This window comes from Apteryx mantelli, chromosome 8 (assembly GCF_036417845.1).
Source record: "Apteryx mantelli isolate bAptMan1 chromosome 8, bAptMan1.hap1, whole genome shotgun sequence".
Taxonomy (NCBI): domain Eukaryota; kingdom Metazoa; phylum Chordata; class Aves; order Apterygiformes; family Apterygidae; genus Apteryx; species Apteryx mantelli.
Genome location: NC_089985.1, coordinates 9,643,536 through 9,665,672, shown reverse-complemented (window position 1 = coordinate 9,665,672; position 22,137 = coordinate 9,643,536). Strand labels below are relative to the sequence as shown.

Here is a 22,137-nt window from a genome sequence, read left to right as displayed (position 1 = left end):
GTAACTCCAAAGTTTAGCGGTAATAACTACAGTCCCAGTATCGCTTCCTAATACCTGGAGAGCTGTGAATTCCTCCATCGACCTTGCAGAGCTTCGGATTAAATCCATATCTGCGTGATTATATCCTTATCTGTAGGCTGATAACAGTGAACTGCAGGACTGTTACGATCACCCCAAACGGCATTCATAAACACTGGTAAGGCCCCCGCACTCTCGTGTTCCCAGCAAAATCCCATTCAGCCGTACTCTACATCATCACTGCTCTTGGTTTTAACTTTTAGCTTTGATTTTCACACAAAGCACAATACATTACTTTGCTAAGAAGTAATCCTGTGGTTTTTCACACATACAGTATCACAAAATATTTTGCCTGGTTGTTAGCATGGTGGGAAACCAAACTTTAAAAAAAACTATATATTATACAATGAGACAGGCAAATCAATGAACATATGTTAAAATCAAATGTTTTTAACATGAGAAATATGATTAATTATTAAAACACCTGGAAAAGCTGCAAGGTCTAGTTTAAATTGTACGCATACATATAATGTCTTATACACTAAAAGGGGTCTGTGCAGCATAAAAATAAAACACAAACTATATTAGTATTTCACTTCTAAGAAGAAAATGACTTATTATAGTTAAGGCAAATGACTGTACTACATATTCGTTTAGCATATAGAAAATAATATATTGTCACTAGGTTTTGAACATTTTATGCTAAAACCTTTCTTAAAGCAGGTGTCAATCTCTTTGCAATAAGTAAAACGCATTATATATGGCCAATGTTAGCGAGAACGCTATTCTTTGAGACAGTGGCATTCCTAAGGAGTAATTTTCTCTAATTGGCTTTTGCCTACCAGCATCTCAGCCGTTGAAAATTACAGGGGCAGAGAAATGCTGCTGCCGCACAGTACAAGGGCAGCGCAGACTGCAACCGGGAACGAAGACAAGAGACGTTTCAGAGTCTACTGATACTCTTACAAAGTAAACTGTAAACCAATTTCAGAAAGAAAATGGTGTTATTTTAAATAATTACTGATGTAGAGTCATAAAATTAAGAGATATTATATTTTTCTTCTTCCCCCTTAAGAAAATTATAACAAAGCTTAATATTTTACCATGAACACTATTCAACGTACTTCAATAAAGCAATCTCCTTTTGTTTCAGCAGTAGCACAGCCCCAAACTATTTCCCTTTAGCTTCTTACTGCTAACCTGCGTGGCACCCATGCCGAGTGGCACCCCTTCTGCAACCAAGTCCTTGGATCTGCAGCTTCTTGTCCAAGCTATATCGCCACCCTCAGAACAGCAACAGCCATCTATCACCACCACCATCACAATCATCCCACCCACAGGAAGGTCAGGGAAGCACTGAAACAAGAATATAATCTGACTTTCCAGCCAGTTTACTGAAAACTACCATCTCCAAGGTTAAGAAACTGCTGTCCAGATGGCACGAAAATCCTCCAACATTGCTTCAGACAAAAGCAGTCTGTTTATTGTACACTCCACTTTTAATATATTTAATAAATATTCCCGTTATTTTCTCAAGCGTTACTTTGCTGAATTGGTTGAACAGGCTTTATAAAATGTTGTTGGCATCCTGAAAACATGTTCTGTTTCCGTAACATTAATACTGCTGCCTAAACATTGGCACTGGTATCGTCCATACACCATCTTGTCATTAGACGTGTTCATGTTTATTGTTTCTATTTTAAATCTTTTTCAAAAGCTTCATCATCATTCTGTGACCCTAGCTTCTTTATCTTCTCATTCCTATGGGATTTGCTGCAACAAATAACGAGGCCTGCTTTCAGCACCCAATTACGGGAACAATGTTATCCTGTAAGCGCATAAGACAGCTCTTCATTAAGCTTGTTCCCACCAATACATCACTATTAGTGTTGCATGAAAACGTATTTTTAGCCTCATTTCTTATGGAAATGAATCTTCGCAACCGCTCAGTGGGTTCCTGCCTTCCCTCAATTTGTATTTCCTTCCGACATCCATCCGTGGGGAGGAGGGTGGAGGGTTTCTCGCTGACGTGTACAGCAAAGTTGCTTGCAATTTTTAATTGTTAGCCAGCTTATTATTTGCAGACAAGCTGTATATGACCATTAGTGCAGAAACAAAAAATGACGACTTCAAAACCAGTATTTTCACTAAATCATGGTCTTCCTTGCCTCTGCAATTACTGTTGGGCAGGACAGATTTGTAAAGGCATTAATTTGTTCTATCTGTGAATAACGAGCTAGTTATTTAACAAAACTATGTATGAATACGACCTCCATATTTCTTAAAACCTGAAGCATTACATTTGAAATTCTTTCTTTGAGGGCTTAAGTAGGAAAAGGTGGAAAGGTTAACATCCTTCGCAAAATCTCTCTTTGCTGGTTTAAAGGTTGGCCAGAACATTCTTCGCCATCCTGACACCAAATTCCAAACCAAATCTCTGCAACTCTGGACAAGTTGTCCTCACATCCAATTTTTTTAGGTTGCTCATTTTTTGAAAAAGTATGTTATTTTCTAACATTAAATTAGTTAATCTCATACAGAACACCTCAATTTCTTCCCCAAAGGGGACCGCAATTTCACAGAAATACTTTCTCACACTAACTTACTTGCCTGTCCCCAGATCTACACTTTTTCTTTACTTTCAGAGGTCAGCTGCCTTCCTATTCATTTCTGAAGCAAATCTATTCAGCTACTTCCTTAATGTCATCAAACATTTACTTGTTCTTTTGGGGAGGGTAGGAGGATTGAAAGCTTTGTTTCTACACGGACAGAGGAGAACAGGAAGCATCTGACAACCGCCATAACCAGGGTCATCTGCAAACGAAGGACAGCTTGAGGAACACCACAGTGGTACTTGAAGAAATACCGATCCATAGGAATTAGATCTGTCTTTTTTAAGCTGCCTATTTTGAATTAAGATTTACAGTACAGACAGCAGCACTCTGAAATAGTACATTTCTTTACGCTTAGTTAAAGATTCATCTGCAAGCACACTACCCATAAGTGCACGGAGGAGAGCAAGTGCTATCAGGACAGTTTATCACTTGCATAACCTTCCCATACGTAATGCTACCACAACTGTATAAGCTAGTGATTTAAGACTCCATATACTAGCTGTAAGTATTAGAATTACCCTGCTATTTTATACAGGTTTTAGAAAACCAAATATAGTGGAGAACCATTATTTCCTATACACGGGGTTTGCTGCACTAACAACCTAGACTCTTACTTTCATTAGAATTTTAACAATTTATTTTAACATGGCTTGAGTATTAATCATATCTTCTTGTCCACCTAGGACTACTGTAAGCATGAATGACTAACTTTACTTGGAAGCAGGAGATGTGTGAAAAGGTTTGTATTTAAAAAGTCATTAATTTCTCCCTGTGCAATATTTATTACATAACGATAACAAATAGTGGCTGTAATAGAAGTAATTTCTAAATTTTTTTTAAAAAGATTATACAAAAATCGCAGAGGCACATTCTGGAGTGTGCTGACTTCCCAGGATAAACTTTCCTAAAATAGTCACTTCTGACTCTTTAAATATTTTGTGCCAAAGAAATTTATCAATGCCAGTATAAGGTTTTTCTTACTGTTCTCTTTGTAGAGTATACTTGAGGGTTTTTGGTTTTGTTTTCTAGAAAATGCAGCCTCAGCAAAACTAGAGTTTTCTGATCACACTTGAATCAGGAAATTCCCAAGCTCCGGAAACAGTCCTGAGCTGGAAATTATCCTCACAACTGGACTTAGAGCTTCCCTGTAAAAACCCTCAATAAGGCCTCAGTTTCAGCTCACTGCAGGCTAGGAACATTTCCCAGATCTTTAAAAGTAAAGCGATACCGTTTCTAGCACAGCCCTGCTTTGCCCAGCGCCCCTTAAAAGTTATACAAGCTTTAAAAATTGGTAGGGCGCAGGGCAGTTACAATAACTTTTCCAATACTGTTTAACTCTTACCCAATGCTCATATGGAGACAGTGTATACAGATGTAAGAGTGCAACTGCTAGGAAACATTTTACTACTAATCTAATTCTTTTGTTGCAGAAACCTTGGAAGGGGAAGGAACACAGCGAAGGAATGGAGGTTGTCTGCTTCTTGGCATTAACACAGAGTTAAAAAAAATCCTCTGCTCAATGATGTAAGGAGATAGAAAAACAAATGCTGTTGATTCCAACAGAGAAGAAATGGGATTTATTCTTATCCACCTGCCACCCACCTAGCAGCATTTAAAAACAACGCCTCTTATATTAGCTGAAGAATGGTACAAGTGACCTCATTCTACCACACATCCTGGAAACTGGAGAGAAGTATGACAGTCGAGCTAGCTTGCTAAAAGTGCAGCACACCTCAAAATTAAATCTCACTAAAACGTGGCAAGACCAAGCTACCCATTAAGCATGCAACAGATTCGCAAACGGCCCTTTGCCAAAGGAAGGGAAAGCAGACCGAAGCAAGTCACCGTTCGGTTTGCTTCATTTTATTGCATTTTCCGGCGTATGGTTCAACCTCTCACCGGCGGCTCCTACGCCCCCCCAGTTAAGACGCTTCCTTTTGGAAGGCAATGCTGAATCTTGGATATCTGTTTTGAGGAACACAGCTTACCTCTTTTGCAACTGCTCTCTGTTAGGTATTAATTGCTTGTGCCCTGGAAACTTCCAGTTCCCCATTTAACCTCAGAAAAAGTGGTATTTTATCCCAATACCGTAGCTTTAATCCATATTCAGAAAGGTTGCTTAACTTTTCTTTTCTAAACGTGGTTTTGAAAAGGATTCAAACTGTCTGGTTCCTTTCAGTCCCCTCTTCTCACAAATTTTCCTCCTCTTCTCCCATGACGCTGCTTCCATTCGGGATGCCCTTAGCACAATACAATAGAGAATATTTTCCAAGCACATACAGTTTGTTAGAAAAGACTGCAAACATTTGACCGCAACTACAAGGAAAAGGAGAACTGGAAGAGAGAAGACTGACCAAATAGATGCAGTGAGAACAATATAAATGGATGAAAAAATGAGGAACGGGAACAGAAGCCACTCTGCCGAGGCACCCATGAAGTTTACTTCACTGGAGTGCTTATGGCAGCGGCGTAACCTTCAGCTGCAGGAAGCCAGCTCGGCAATCACAAATAAAGAGCAGCTATGCGAAATATCCAAATCCCCAGCTTGGCTGAAGACACAAACAATCGAAGAAAAGTTGGAAGAAAATGATCAAATTTCAAATCTCCCGAAGTTTATAGGCTTTTATCTGTGGGGTTTCTTTACTTGTTTCAGTAACAAATTCACGATTGCTGAATGACTTGACTGGGATTTGGGCTTTCTCAGCAACCCTGAAAAATCACCTCAGGTCAGATCAGGAGCCCCAAACGGGTACTCGGGAACTCAGCTTTAGACCCCCAGGTTTGAAAGGCTGTTCTACCTCTCTGTTATATCTTCAAGAAGATCGTTATTTGCAAAAGCTTGCGCAGCCGTCTGATGTAATTTCTGCCTCAAAAAGTCCTGCCTTTCTTGATTATTTAGTGCCCCTCTGGAAGCCATTTGAGAATGACCTTTAAATTTAAATGTCCTGCGGATAGCTGCCCTATAATACCGAGGCCTGAAAAATGGAGCAGGCGACAAAGCAACACTGACTGATTTGTGCCTGAATGGGAGTCCGGAGAATTCCCATTCAAAATGCCATGGCTTGTTCCTGGGACTTTTCAGAGCAGATTAAATCCTTTTAAGCTTAAAGAAAGATCTTAACTAAAGATCCGAATCAGCTACGGACACAGCACATTAGAAATAGAGGAATGAGGTTACTGATCCACCAGAGAAGGGGGGGAGAGAAAAGGAGAGAAAAAAAGAGAGAGAAAAGACAGAGAGAGAGAGAGAGAGAGAGAGAAAGATAAATGATGACAATCTAAAAGGGGAAAATTAGTGTGAACCTGTCTGATCAGTTCTTGCTCAAATCTGAACACTAAGATTACCTTCCTCCTACCAGAACACGTGACATTTTGCAGACTTACCGGATAGGTAATTTATACCTGAAGTCAGGAGTGAAATAACGTTACTTAAAGTCTAGAGAATATGAACAGAACAAGCTAAGAGTCTGAAAAGGCACCAAAATAGATAAAATTTGAATCTACAGATTTTTTTTTAATTAAAAAAAAAACAGGAAAAAAAAGTAATTTTAAAAAAATTCAAAAAACTAAAAGGAAAATGGTTCTGGCTTTTCTAAGTAATCTTCCAATATACAGATCTAAGAGAATGATTTTTTCTAGAAATGGAACTACCCTAAGGTTAGAAGTTAAAACTAGGAAAGGTAAGGATGGCTGTATAAGCTTCTCTGTTCTTTCACATGCAGTCCTACCGGGAGAAAGAAATTAACTGCCCCCAAGCACAGAAAGAGCACTGTTCCAGAAGCCAGTATTTGACAATAACACAGGAAAAAACAGACTCAAAAATAAGGCGTAAGATTTCAGCCAAAACATTCTTAAAACGCTCAAAACGTAGACGTGTCCAAAGCTTCCCCGACCGACTTTCGGCAAGGAAGGCTTTGTGGCATCGCGCGCAGCCAAGAACCGCTATGTCATTGAGCGCATCCCCGCGGGCGAACGGCTTCCTTTGCTTGCGCTTTGCTCCGCTTGCTTCAAGGTTTCGGTAAGGCGGCTGGCTCGCTGCTGAGGCCCATCTGGAGCTCCTGCCGCAGGCCCCGACGGCGGCTCCGCGGGCAAGCGCGGCGAGGAAGGACACGCTCCGCGGGCCTCGCCTGGGCGGCAGCTCCCGTCACACAAGCCCCAGCCGTAACCCGCCACAGAAGCCTTCGTTCGCACAACCAAAGTTGCAGCAGAATTACGGGGTCATCACGCCACTTCTAGCCCACAGAGAGAGCAGCGAGGCCTATTTAAAATTACATATACGACCGCTAAAATGTGTCTGGAACATCACGCAGCTTCTGTCTTGCACGCTATGAAATTTAGCGTATGGGATCAAATACTCAACCGCTCTTCAAGGGTTTTTAACTCGTAAGCATGCAGGGTCCAAAAAGGCCGTGGCTTCAGCGTTACTTTTGTGAGCTCTGCATGAAATTTAGATTTGAAAGCTTTAAAACCCAAACCGCAGAACGTCAGGTCTAAAAGACTTCAGTATGGACTCGCATCTACTCCTACGCGTCACTTCACCTTCTCTGAATAACTGTATTAGCGATGAAATGACAGCCAAGTGAAGGTTGCCCATTTTGCGACCTGTAACTATCTACATAATCCAGATCTGAGCCTTTAAAACTAGGAGACCAAAAAACAAAAACAGTAACAACAAAATCTTTTCTGGTAACTGTTGAAAGTGAGCTCAGAACCAAACTGATTATCAAACTACTAATATATTATGAGAAGTAAAAAAATGGATCTAAATTTAATGTTCAAATTATTTTTTTAACTCCTAGTATTAATATTAAAATTATTATAAATATGCCTTTTAAGTAGGGTTCAGAGTCGAGATTTTGCTAGCAATCTTCTACTTCTATGAGTTTCTCACGGTTAGCAAGCTGGATGCAAACGCACAAGTAGACAGGCTCTAGCAATTGAAAAACACTGCTCGCATTGTCCCAAAATATTAAATTCACATTCTAAATGGAGCTGTGAATGCAGGAAACTCCAAGAACAACGGAACATAAATGTAACCACTTAATGTATGCTAATATTGCCCTAATTTTGATGGAAAGTGATTAAAGGGAAAGCAGGCCCACTCACATATAGCTAGAGATGCTGCTGCAAAGAACCAGAAAGAAGGGAAGAGACCGAACTCATAGGAAATTTCCCTCAGAACCGAGATAAACATTTTGCCCAGTTCTAACAGCATGACACACAACCAGAGCTTGATTCGTATGCATGGGATTATTTTGTTGTCAACAATAAATAAGGCATGAATAGGAAACGGAAGCGTGACCAACATAATCTTTTGTTCTGCAGAAGATCCTCGGAGGATGCCAGAAGGCCTCCTTCCGCAGGGCCCAAGGAAGCTCGGCAACCAGCTACCAAAAAGCCTCCACAGCAGCACATAGTTAAGCAACAACTTGCATGTTTTGAACATTCTGGTCTCACGTACATAGAACAGTGTGCTTCCCATAAAAAATATTTCACGTTTCCTTGAGCTTTCAACTCCAACTTCAAATGTTCAAATATTGTCGGGCAAACTGGACTGCATCAGCTGACAGTAAAGAAAAACTAGGTTTAATCTTGCCGGAATACATTTGTTACAGGATATCCCAAGCCTTATATTTTCATGCGGCCGTATTTCACTTCAAGGGAAAATGCTCACTACCCTGTTAAACTGCAACGCGAGGCAGTTTTTGTAGAGGAGCAGGGGGGGTCGCAAAGCGAGGCTGCAACTGCAAGTTGAGCCAAGCTTGCTGGAATTCAGACACAATGTTCTAGAGTTATGCCTTTTAAATTGTCTTGTGTTTACCATAACAATCTGTATTTAAAGTCTCTAATAATCTTGTAAAATAATATAGCCTAATAGTCTTACAATTTCTTAAATGGAAAAATTACTATTGTCTTTAAATCCTTCTGGTCAATCTACTTACTTTGAAAATGCTTTGAAAAGATGAAATGCAACGTAGCAAACTGGAGCTAACACATACTCTCCTTTTTTTCTTTGATGTTCCATGCATTTTAGCAGCTTTTATTAACAGAGATGAGGAACATGATTTTTTGAACATATGTTAACATATTGTCTTCAGTCGAGCACACAAACACACAGATGCACACTTTTTTCTTGTGGCAATTATATCCTTATTAGCAATGCTTCTAATGCTTTCTCTTCTACTGCAATGGAACTAGGCATGAGTAATGTGCTGCACCTGCCTAAAAATCAGAAGACCTGTGGCTTTCCGTATCCTTGATAGACCGAATATAGAAAACTGAGCCAAAGTTCCTTAAAATTCCAAGATTTCCCTGAAGTCAATAGGAATTCTGGTTGCAGAAGGGATGAAGGGGTATATATATGGATATAATATATAATTAAAAATAATAAGCTATCACACTTAAAAAGCTGCAAAAATGCTTTTTGATGAAAATATTGCAGCTTCCTGACTCTTAAACTGAAATTTCTCTGTGTATATCAATGTAAACAGTGCTAGGAGGTATGAAACGTTTGTTGGTGGCTATGCCTCCAACCTTCAGTATTTTAAATTACCAGTAACATGACTAATGTTTCCAGAAAGACAATAGAATAGAACAATATGAACCAAATATACCCCTGAAATTTCAAAATCTGTTGCATAAGAACATTCTTTTCCAAATAGAAAGCACATACTCTTTGGTCCCAAAATTAATTTGTAAGGAAGGAAAATAAAAACTCCCAGGGTCTTGCTGGTTGCTGCATGCTCACTTACATCCTTCTACGAGAACATGAACAAGACATCTTCAGTCATGAAATAATTTAAACACTGACACTGCAAGCTACAATTCTGTCTAACATTTTTCCCATTCTTTCGGCCTCCTGAGTTAATAAACAAGAGGAAAACTCAAGCTAGCCTGCAGGTCCAGTAGTGCTGAACCGCAACACCGGAAATCAAAATTGAGCACAGAGAATCAACTTTATGACTTAGCCAGTTAAAGACAAGGCACTAGAGTTTATACAAAGCACTTAGGGATGAAAGGACCAAATACATCCTTGAATGCCTCCTAAATATTACATCTTATTCACAGGACAGCACTACTAGTACCGCTTTTAAAAGAAAATGCGATGTTATTTGGGGCAAGCCCATGTTAACTGATCTAACTGCAAAACGAAAGGAGGAGGAGGAAACCGTTCTCTCCTCCAACCTCCGGCCAGGACATACAGTCATGGAGATAAGCCGACAGGCAGAGCAAACTATCCACTGCGTCCGGCTCCATGGGTACATCTACCCCAGGCCTAGTTTGAATTCTGCTTTCATTTCTGAATGGCCAGATTTCAGGATATAAATGACACGCTGCTGATCACCAGTGGAACAACACTGCATTGTTAGTGACCTCCACGTCATTTATCGTAGCAGCTGGACACAACGAGTTTTCTAACACCACGATGAAGTGGAGCTGACACGTTGGACCTTTGCTAAACCAGCTGGCACTTTGAAGGAAAATGCAACATAGCCACGCACAGGCAACCCTCCTTTTGCACTCTCGTTTTGCAGGCAGAAAAAAGCTTTCATGTTACTTAGATGGGGTTAAGAAGCCCTTAAAAAAACTGCTCTTAACTATTATAATTATTCAAAAAAAAAAAAGTAAAGTTTTTCCCCTAATACTTGGTATGAAAACTCGCAACACAGTCCCCTAGAGCCCTGCTGTGGCTGTGCCCGTCCAGCTGGCTTTTTGCTTCGGTAGCCAGAAAAGATGGGGATGTCTGCGCACACTGACACTTCTGTTCTCCCGGCCACCGGCCACACGCGTACACACAAAGATGTACGGTCGCGGATGTTTATTTTTCACTCCATTTTATTCATAAAAAAACAGTTGTTTGTGCATTCTTTTCCTGACAGACAGAATACGAAAATAAGTATCCAAGGTTAGTACTGGGAGAGTAGTAAGCACGTAGCAAGGCAGCAGCAGGAAGATAAGAGCAGACATTTTAGGTCCACCCATAGTCGCTCTAGCTTTAGCACCGTCTGCAGCAGTAGCTAGTAACAGATGTCTAAGGAAGAGTGTAAGAATAGGACAAACAGAGAGTGACAATTCCCCCATTCGAGTCTCCCAGCCGCCGGTGATTCGCAGCATATGGGCTCCCAAGCCAGACGTGCGATGACAGCACATTAAACGTTATTCCTCCTTGCATTTCTCTGAATCACTTTTTAACCCGTGCCAGCTTTTGGCATCCACAGTGTCTTCTGCCAGTGAGTTCCACAATGTGACTATGCGTGGTGTAGAAAGGTAGTTTTGTTTGTTTTCAGACTGCAACCTCAATTTAAACTTTTTACACTGGAAGAGAGACAATGAGCAACTCTGGCCAGCTGCTCTTCCCCGTGACATTCACGACTCTGCAGAGCTCTCATACTCCCCCATACCTTATCCTTTTCTAGGCTGAAAAATCTCAGTCACTTTAATTTGTCTTCAGAGAAGAAGAGCTCCTTATCTTGAAGACCTTTGCCAGTCCTCACAACTCTTTTTACTTGTACTACCATGGACCAGAATTACACACAATATTCAAGATCCAGACACACCATGGTGATGGGGGTGATGCTTTCTAATACTTCTCTTTATTATTTTTATAATTACTAGTATCTCAATGCTTTCTTTGGTCAGTGACTGCATATTAAGTGAACATTTTAAATTGGAAAAAAAAAATCTTCCTGACAAGGAACAGATAAAACTCATTCCATTAATGAACATGTAAAGTAAGGGCTGCTTTTCTTCAGGACCAATATTTACATTTGTTCCTTGAATTTCATCTACCATCTGAACTTGGAACCTTTCCCAAACTAAAGTATCAAACAGGTATTCCTCACCTGCATCACATTTCAAACCTCTTTTTACCAAAGTAGAAACTTTCTGCTTTTTGTTTTTGTTTTTTACTACAAACAGAATACCATTATTACAAGAATACTTTGCCACCGTTTTTATTTTGGCAATAGGTAAAATACAGGCATTATTAATGAAGTGAAATTCCTAATATAAGATGACCAAAGCACAATTGTATCACAGCCACCAACTGTCACAGACATATTTTTGCTCTCAAAAGCTTCCCAAGCCGGGTAAACCAGCAGAAAGGAGTTGCAAATGTATAGGGATAAAATGGAGAAAACTTTCAGCTGCACTTAAGCAGTGACCGTCCTGCACTTTCATTAAAGTCAGTGGAAATACTGAGAATAGCTATAGCAACATAAAGTACCTCCATAAATCGCAACCAAAATGCTGATTCATGACCGACAAAGAGTTGCTTTAGTTAGTAACATTTACAGATAAAATCAGTAATAAATAATATTTTAGCCCAATAGAAGAGGTTTGTGTTTTTTTCCTATTTAATATGCTCAGATGACAAACATCTGCAGAAACCATTTTTGCAACCTTGAGGAGGCCAGGACACCCAAAATCTACTAAACAAGGTACACCAACAAGCAATTTCTTTTAAACACAGTGGAACGTAGCCTAAGTAGATTTAAGAATAGATGTATTTCCCTTGAAGGGCATGCCCTTCCTAATAGTCTCATAAAGGCTTTTACATGAGTCAAGTAAAGAACACATTTAAACATCTGCAGAATGGAGATTAGTTTAAAAAAGGAAAAAAACACACACACACACACACACACACCCCTCAACCAAAACAAAACTACCAGAGATCAAGTAAAGCACAGCTAGAAATGTCCAAGCAGCAAAGGAAAACAATTAATTGGTTGCAAGTTCCCAAGATACTAAACCACAGAAGAATATGGTCTCCCAAAGAACCTTGCCTGAATTGAAAAAAGGTCATTTGCAACTAAAATTAAAAATGTAAAGAATAATTTAATTATGATAGCATGTAACCAGGTTTATATTTATCAGATTTCATGACGTTTTATGCCATCTTCATGAGCCAACATGGGTAATTACCTGGGCAATGTTAAGTAGCCAACACTACAGGGAAAGTAGGTTTGGATAAGGGGCTTTCATTTATAGCCTGTGTTTGCTGCTTTGGTTGTTTTAGTACACACTTAGTGCTTATCTGACTCTAGCCGCAAAGCGGTCCCCAAAGCCCTTGAAATGAAGAAAAAACCACCACTGAAACCTTGCCATTATATGACTGTTCTCAACCCTTAAGTATGTCCAGTTGCATTAAAACTCATCATAAAAACTGGAGTGCCCAAATCAATCTGATTATAGTACGATTTTCTTCTGAAGATCCTGTTCATCTACTGAGGACATGGATGAGAAAGGGATTAATCTGTTCTTGACCTAATAACAAGTCATTACTCCCAGTGTACAGGTCTCCTTTTTGAAATCACTAGGAATTTCCTTGCCATTAAAACCCCTAATCAACAAGCTCTGCAAAAACCTGGCTGAAGCAGTTTAAGACATTGCTGCCTTCAGCTGTCTTTGCCATTCCTTCTGCAGAAGATTAACGTCACATAGTAAAAATATCAAAAGCAAGCCCACATGCCTCAGGCACGTCAGGGCACTGCCGGTTGTACAGCCCTCCCCACCAGGAAAGGGGCTTGCACTAGGCTTGCAATGGCATGCCGTACAGAAAAGATCTGCAGGAATTTCAGTCAGAAATAGCAAACTATATGCAGTCCAAAACGGCACCGTCTGTATTTGACAAACGCATCATTTTAACAAGGATGTGAACACAGAGACACAGCAACGTAACGGTATTCACTCCATAACCTGCTTCAGGAAAAGAACGAGTCACCCTGTCTTGGGGTATGTCCACCCAAAGACACAACGTGACCGCGTGCATTTGCGGCGAGGACTGCAGGCAAGCCACTCGGAGCAGTTCACCTGAGGAGCTGCCAGCTCTTTTCCCTCGATACACAGTTCCTATACTTGTTCTCCCACAATAAAGCAGCAAACGAGAATCTGAGCGTTATAATCAGTTAACAAACACTGAAAACCCTGTGGATACAGCGGATGTCTTTCATGGGTCTGAACAGCTTTTCCTGATCACTGAAAATATCATTTGTCCATTTACAATTCTAAATCTTGATATCAGACAAGGAGAACTTCTAAATAATACATGCACACACATAAAGAGTATGTGTATGAGAGATCATACACATACTAGAAACCTCCACTGGGTACAAATACTTGAAGATCTTCCCACCTAAAGTGTATGAAATTCAAAATACTTACAGGCTCTGCAACTAACATACTGTGTTTTCCCCCAGGGAACACACCATTATACTTTCCCACTATCCTATTTTTCACTTTAATCCCTCCTAAAATTGACTACTTCCATGAGGAAAAGAATTTGTGGTTATTTCAATAACATATAGAAGAAGAAAGTCAATAAGCATACATATTTTGTTTTAAAAAAACAAAGAAACAAAGAGCAATACCGTGAGCAAGATGCAGAGGTGCCCTCGCGTGACTAACGCCGACGGGCCTGGGCTTCCTCTTCTCAAATTTCACCTTTGGCCACTTTTTCTAGTGCCGCTGGTGGTAAACTTAGATCACAAGCTTTAAGGTGGCACGAATGCTGCATACAAAAAATAAAACCTTTTTCCCTGGTAATCATTGCACTTATAAAAGTTACCTGTGAGCAGAATCACCTTTTTTGGTTCAAATCAAGTCACCTGGTGATTAAGAGTAAATAGAAGAGGCTTCAGCATTTCCGTCACGTTCTTCTCAAGAGGGTTAAGTCTGGTAGCAGTTGGCATAAGACTGTGATAAAATCCCAAAGATCTTCAGGCATTTTTACGGCCTGAAATTGCTTTTCCTAGCCTCCTGTCAACATGGCTGAAAGCACTAGCGTTTCCTTATATTCACCCTATCCTTCACAGTACTTTGATAAAGGAAAAATCCACAGAAATTAAGGATGTTAAAGGGAGATTAGTTTTTGCTACTATTTTCCTACAGGTATGTCAGAACAGAGCCATTTACAGCTTTTCCTCCATTCAGAAACTGCTCCTGGAGCACCTGAAACGCATGCAGCTCAGGTCGTATTTCTGGAAGGATTTTCCTAATATCAGATGGAAGAAAGGAACTATGTCATTTAAGATTGACTGGAAAAATCTGAGTAGGAAGTTATTTTAAAAAGCCTCACAAATTGTTTTCACCCCACTAATCTGTAGGAATGACATAGTCTTTTGTTCACAATTTAAAAAGCTTAATGACTGCAAAGATTTATGTATAATTCAGTATATAGTAAAAAAAAAAAATTTAAATACATATATTTCAAATATAAAAAACCTGATTTTACTTAAACGCCATATTTGGTACGGACAAAAACCATGTAGTCTTTGAAGAATACTATCTTTAAGTTGCAGGAAAATACTGTAAGTGACAAGAAAACAACCTCGGTGATGCTTCCTTTTCCGAAAAGCCCTAAAAGTTAACCAGCAGCTAGTTAACAAAGTCAGGTCTGTTTTGCCATTCAAACAATATACATAAAAGTATTTTATGAAAAAGAAAAAAAAAAAGGCAAAATAACCGTAATTCAGCTCATTAGGAAAATGATGCACCACTCCTCCCATAAAACAGCCTATGGAAAAGGAGAGGGGTAAAGGGGTGAGTAAAGGCAAAGGCTTAAACTTCTCCTTTAGGTGGCAGTGACAGCGAAACAGAAAGATGTGAAAACCAGCTGCTCCTGGAGGCCGGTGGGGAGGCCACGGCCACCTTCGCTGACGCTGTGCCCCCGCGGCCGGCCGGCCGTGGTGGCCGGGGAAGCCCTGGCGCTCTCCCTCGGCGAGCGAGCTCCGTCCAGGACCGCCGCGGTGCCGGGCACGCTGCACCTCAGCTCTGAGACTCCCCGGAGGGCCAAGCCCCCAGCGAGCCAGGCTCCGATGCAGAGACACAGCGTCCTCACCGTTCAAACAGCCGCATTAAAAAGATCCATGTATTTATTTGCTTGGCTGCAAACCCTAATGTGGAAAGATAAAATAATTTCATGTTGAGAAACAACTGTGCGGCAGTATAAAAGCTGGTGCACGTCCCATCAGCTCGATATACTGTTGCAACAACTTCTGCTTCTATTTCAACTCATTTGTCATAGGCTAGATAACAAGCTAACGACATAGCTAATCGTTACACTGACATGCTCTTCTCAATAGCCAATTTCTGATAGTGACTGGTAAGCTACTTTACAAATATATATATATATATATAAAATTTGTTTTTCTGAGTGTGAAATCTAAATGTGATTACAGATATTCAGTTGGCAAACATGAATGAATTAAAAATATTTGTGAAAACAATATAAATGCTATGTATAAAAGATCTTCACAAACTGTATCTATGAAAGGTAACCTCAACAGAGCAAACTACTCCAAACTTTTCACTAGAGGAAGCACAAAGATTTTGCACAAAAACCAACTTAGCATGATACCTCATGCTTCTCCAAATACAATTACAAAATGGCTTTGTAAGCAAAAATGAAAAAAATCTTACTATTAGACAACCAATAGGTAAACATTTAAAATACAGCACTGCGCTTTTCATTACTAGTTTTCTTTCCCTTTACAGAATAATAAAGAGAAATTCAACCTAGCAATTCCAGAAATTAAGGAAGCACATTTTGATAAGGAAAAAACTACTTTTCTGGTAGCAGTTTAGCTGCCACTACATAAACTTTTTTTTGCCTTTTCCTTAGGTTGAAGACATGAGGTTTCAAAACATTTATAGGATCGATCTTTACATAACCTCTGTTACACAAGTTTTCAAGAGAAATATAATGGCACAACAACCTACCTGCACCAAGGAGCCTTCTACATACTTGCTTTGCTTATCTATGAGGCATACCTCTTCAATTTAACCTTTTTATTCAACATTTTACCTATAAAAAGCTGATTTTTCACATGACTGGATATTGTTTTAAAGAACCAGGAGTTTCTAGTGACTCCCTCAAAGTATCAGTACATTGAGAGACTTGATTATTACAAGTAATTATCAGCTCTGGCTTGCGGAATGAGTTGCGCATGTCCGTTTCTTTGGTTAGTGGCAGGTCTCCTATTTACTAGGTACTTTACAATACATAAAGCCTTTAGGTACATGAAAGCAAGGTATTACTCTTACAATATTTTTGGGCAAGAGACGCAAGCTTTAAAAGTCTCATTCCTTACCCTGATTTTCATACAAGGTCATGAGACTATATAAATGACAGAATGAAAATCCTAAGTGATGAACTGGGTGACAGAAATTTCTTTATCCATCAAAGTGTCCAGCCCTGCAGTTTTCTGTAGCACCAGCTGGAACCTTCAGACAGCATTAATAAAACAATAACAAACCTTCCTTGAACAAAATATAACATAATGTTTCTAGAAAATACTTTGAAAAATGAAACCCACTTATTAAACATTCACGTGACTGGCTACTATTATAGGTCAAATTCTGTCCTTGAAAAGAGCAATAAGAAAGGCAGCATTTAACGGTGGTGGGGATGTTTAATTGGACGGATTCCAGGAGACTCAGACTTACAGAGAACAGTGTGATTTTCCAGCAATGGCAATTGAGGGTCCAGATAAGCAAATTAGCATTCTTACATTCACGTAAGCTACCACACGTATGGCCAAAGGAAAAAAGAAAAGTTCTTACATGAAGAGTTTGCAGGGAAAAGAAGAAGAAAAAAGAAAAAGGGCAGTAGTAAAGGGAAGCTATCATTTGTTTGCAGGGTAGTGGATTTCTACTCTAGTCTCTCCATCCAGCTACAGCCTGAGGGAAAAGGAACTCTTCAGTCCCATCTGACAGCTCCACAAGCTCAGCACGATGGCAGAGAAGAGTGCTGCTAATGCTGGCCCCGAGGGCAGCGAGCAGGTGGGCTGCCACGCGTACCTTCTGCTGCAGCCTCTTCAATGTGAAGCTCCCTTTCCGAGCTCCCGTTTGCAGGCAGCAAAGCTTCAAGTCGCGGTACATCAACTCCGTTTGCTGAGGTTATACAAGCAGGCTTCAACTAAGGCACTACGAATACAAATGAGCTAGCTTGTGTGCTTGGATATATTTGTAGTCACAGTACCACGCTAGTAATAGATCTACTACCTTCAGGTTGGGTTCCTTGTTTTTAATAAAAGGCTTGTAAAACCACGGGTATTTTCTAGAACTTCACTTGAATGTCAGGAGGTCGCATAGAAACTTGTCACCAGGAATGTCGCCAGAAGCAGGGAAGAGTCCGAGCGCAGAGCGTAGGTACAGAGCTAGTTCAGTGGTATGAAACCAGTGTAGGTACAGAGCTACCTCACTGGTGTGAAACCAGCCCAGTGAGTTGTGAGAAATTAGATATTTCATTGCTCCTTGACTAATTCTCGCGCGCTGAAGACCTCCTAAACAGGAAACTAAATGTAACGACAGGGCTAAACGAGGTCCGAGTCTCTCTGTAAGAGGAGCTGGGCATGGAGCCCTCGAGAGCCTTCTGAAATGAACAGTAACTTTTCAGAAGAAGGCAACAGACACCTTCCCGGAGATGCGAAGCAGGACGAGGTACGTGCAGAGAATAACACTCAGTTTTGGTAATACCTGTCAGGGATAACTGTCAGCAACAGTTCAGCTTGGCTGGAGGAACGTTTCAAGTCGTATTTCAACCTGCTTTAAAGATCGCACAATGTTAGAAACCGGCACAAGTCACGAAAGACGGCAAGTAAGCAGCTTTGAGTTTGGGATTTTAGAGAGTTCATCCTTAAGTTCTAACCCAAAAGAGCTTCCCCAGAGAACGGAGCATAACATCAGGGAACTAAAGCCAAGGCTGGTTTTGATATACATAATACTACTTTATTCCATTGTTTCAGCTTTCTTACAGCTTTAAAAACGTACAGGGGTTCAGAACCACCTCAGCAGAACAAAGAGCACATACCCCAGGGAGATCGAGACTCAAACCACAAGTGCGCAGATGTGGTCAGCTTCCTTTACAAAAAGTAATAGGCACAATCTTTACACACGCATTTTGGTAAGAAAAGGAATAATAGTGCAGTGTTAAAAGGCACCAATGATCAATAATTGGGCCTTTCTTAAAAGCCAATAACCATCTAAGAAAATCACATTTGGTTCAAAAATAATAATTTAAATATTTCATTTATTGGCATGCATCTGAACCCCTGGCAATTTATCACACAAACCTAATACGCACCCTTGCAAAACAAAAATATTTAATCAGTGGACCTGAAAGTCAGTTCATTACAAAAGGAAATACTGAAGCTTTTTGCCTGTATTTAATACTAAACTGTCTTGCTTACCTCCTCCAAGAACACTTGTCTAACAAATATCTATTCAACAACTGCACAGAAAGTATTTCTCTTAAAGCAAGTATATATTTTTTTATCCTGTAGCACTGACCTATTTCATGTGCTATGAAAACATTAGGCACAGACCACAAGTTACATTTTCTCTTAAAAATAAAAATAAATAAAAATACAGTATGTGCAAGCTAGGTTCACACAAAGGACTGGCAGCTACAACAGTAAGCTATTTAGACCTCCCAAAGAAAAGGTTTTCTTATTTATTTTTAATTTTCTAAGCAGTGATGCACACTGCTGTGTGCCATTATCATATTTGCGTTAGGATTATCTGTGTAGCCGATAAAGGAAAAGCTTTAGTACACCCTAAAGGACACTACATCAATACTGTGTGCTAATTTAACAGGATCAAGGGAATGAAAGATTGAAGAAGTCATTGAACATGGGCGACTGTGCTTACTCAGCTAGTCAGGAAGGGCTATTTCTTTCTGCAGGAAGCGTGATTTGAGACTCAGTTGGCCTTGTAGCACCCTCAAACTAAGCCACTTCTGCATAATGGAACCGAGGGACGTACAGTATGGGAAAAATGGAAATGAGAGGGAGCGGTTCTGTGAAAATAGTATCAAAATGTGCAATTTTATCCAGAAGCATCATGCCCGGTGCACGTTTTATGCATTGCGGATTATTTGTACAACTGAAAATTGTACAAGATGTGAGCAGAGAGAGAGCTGATTAATAATCTGCAACATCTACTGTAAGTCCTCAGGAATATAATTTATGGATAGCCACTTACTGTGTTGTTGATTGTTTCCTCTTAAATATATTTAAGTTCAGAAGGCTACAGTATATTCTGACACAAAGATAATAAGACAACCTTTCTACAAGGGGGAAAATATAAGGTAGTAACTAACTAACTGATTTTACGGGGAACCTCCTTTGATGTGCTAGTTATTTCACGCCCTTTGGAAGATTTGAGTTCTGACTTTCTTCATCTTCTCTGCCGAATTTGTCTCCTCGCAATTTCACAAGAGCTATATTTAAGTTCAGTGACCCCTCTTATAGCTGCCTTTTCCTTTTCTGAAATCCCTTTTAAAATCATCTCTAAGATCATAGCAAACTATTCAAGTAAATATTTCTGTTCTGGCAAGTTTCCAGATATATCAAATACTATCAAAACTCCATGATTGATTACATGCGCCAGTTCTCTTTAAATAGAGCAGGAATTAGCCCGTTTTCTCGGTTTCGGGTCCCGTACATCCCTGTCTTTTAAACACATACAAGATGAACATATTGTCTCTGACAGTCTCCGGAGTCCCAGCCTGAAAACACTGTTGGAGAGGCTATATATCACACAGTTGCAGAAACTATTGCTTATAGCAAGCCATGTTGTCAAGAAGGAAAGTGCTGGGTTTTCCAACACCCTAGAGCTCTCCAGCAGGAAGTATATGATATAAGGGAGCCACAGCACGTAGAACACACTGGTTATCCGAAACAAAACCATGGCATAGCGGCGGTCAGGGCTGTGCCCAGTCTCCCCAGCAGCATCCACTTCGTGGCTAGGAAATCGAGCTCTCCGATCATTTATCTCTTTGGTGTGCTGCCGGCAAATTTTAAAGATGTGGAAATAGGTGAAGCAGATGACAAAGGCAGCAGGAGCATAGAGTAAGCACACAATAAAGCCAGTGAAATAGGCGTTAGTTAGCCAGGAGGTAGCACACCATTCGAAAATATCTCCGTGGTAACCAGGTTTTCCCCAACCAAAAAAGGAAGGCAAGAAGATCAGACAAGAGTATATCCAGATCAAAATGATGCAGAGTCTCAAGCGACAAGGTGTGACCAGTTGATTATAGGAGAGAGGCTTTGTTATAGCGAGATAGCGATCCACACTGATGCAAGCAAGACATGCCATAGATACGCTTTTGAGCACAGAGATGATATATCCAAAAACTTGACATGTCAAGGACTCGTGGACACCTGTCGAATAGTGAAGCAGTGACAAAGTAGGAACCAAGCAGCTAACTCCAACAAAAAGATCAGCATAGGCCATGGTCTGAATAAAATAGCTGGTGGTATAATGATGCAGAAGTGGAGCACAGTGGAAAACAAATATAACAGTTAAGTTACCCGCAATAATTAAAAACGTTAGCAAGACAATAACAACTGTCTCAAGGATACAGATGTCAACTGCATTGTAGTGACCAAATCCAAGAGGGCAGGAGAGATGCTCAGATATGTTCATAATACTACTGCTCACATTCAGAGTCCTCCATTCAATCCATCTGGACTGGTTCATGTTTTATGATTAGGGAACACTGCAATCTGAGCTTTAGGGAGCAGATGACCTGCTTAACAGCAGCTAAACTCTGCTTCAGCGTCTCACGATCTCTCTTTGTAGACACTGCCAGTGCTTACATTTGACAGGGTTACAGTCCCATAGCTGTTGATGCCTCCTCAGCATCAGTGCATCACTCTGGCACACCTTAGCTTTAAGGAAAGAAAGAAAGAAAGAAAAAGAAAGAAAAAAAAAAAAGCCAGAAAGAGAAAGGCCACTGATCAGCTTCTCCAGTGCTCTCGACCAATCTTTAGTAAACACAAGGCACTTCTAAAACAAACAGGTACTGTGAGACACGGAAATAAATACTGAAGAGACACATTCATTTCCCAGGGAAGGAAGGGGGAAATCTGTGACTGTCTATTTTCCTGAGAAAGTCAGTTACTTTGGAATATAACGGGGCGAGGTGGAGGGAGGGAGGGGGGGAGGGAGTAATCTCAGCACAACTCGGGTTTCCTGCACCAGCAGTTGGTGGAGATAATCCTTCTAACGTCTCGATTTAAATCATAGAACGACTGGAGAGTAAAGGGAAAAGTTCATTGTATCATGCTGTCTTTTCTGGCTCTGGTCAGGAGATGATATTCTGTCTTATCCGTGCTATTTGATTAGAAAGGTAAGGAAAACATTTTTGTCAAGGTTAATTCCAATAGACTCACCACTGTTTGGGTATGAATAATGAATTTTATTTGGAGGGAGACAGGTGGGGGAGAAGGCAGATTTGTCCTCTGACTCCCAGGAAAGAAAACATACATCTCGCATACAATGAGGAAGATCGTATCTATTCATTTAAAAATGAAAATAACTTAAGAATAAAATTTGGAGATTTATGTCAATATTCACAATTCCTTTCAACAGTTATAGTCCATTACAATTATTAATGCCAGAAGCATAATTCAAGGTCCCCAGAGACAAAACAAATCCTCTTGAATTTAAATTTTCAGCAATGGTAATTTAAAATAATTATCTTTGGAAACTATGCCAG

At 40.1% G+C, this 22,137-nt stretch overlaps 2 protein-coding genes across 6 annotated transcripts in view; both read right to left on the bottom strand.

Annotated features, from left to right (window-relative positions):
- RABGAP1L (RAB GTPase activating protein 1 like) overlaps positions 1-22,137 on the bottom strand; it is a 273,751-nt gene that overhangs the window by 139,231 nt on the left and 112,383 nt on the right. The gene's annotated exons all lie outside the window — the stretch shown is intronic.
- Positions 18,350-21,116, bottom strand: GPR52 (G protein-coupled receptor 52). Its single transcript, XM_013956310.2, has one exon. It carries the CDS (start codon positions 21,114-21,116, stop codon positions 20,031-20,033), a length of 1,086 nt encoding a protein of 361 aa, XP_013811764.2. The 3' UTR covers positions 18,350-20,030.

Coding starts and splice junctions, on each gene's coding strand:
- GPR52 (XM_013956310.2), bottom strand. CDS start 21,116: ATGAACCAGTCCAGATGGATTGAATGGAGGACTCTGAATGTGAGCAGT.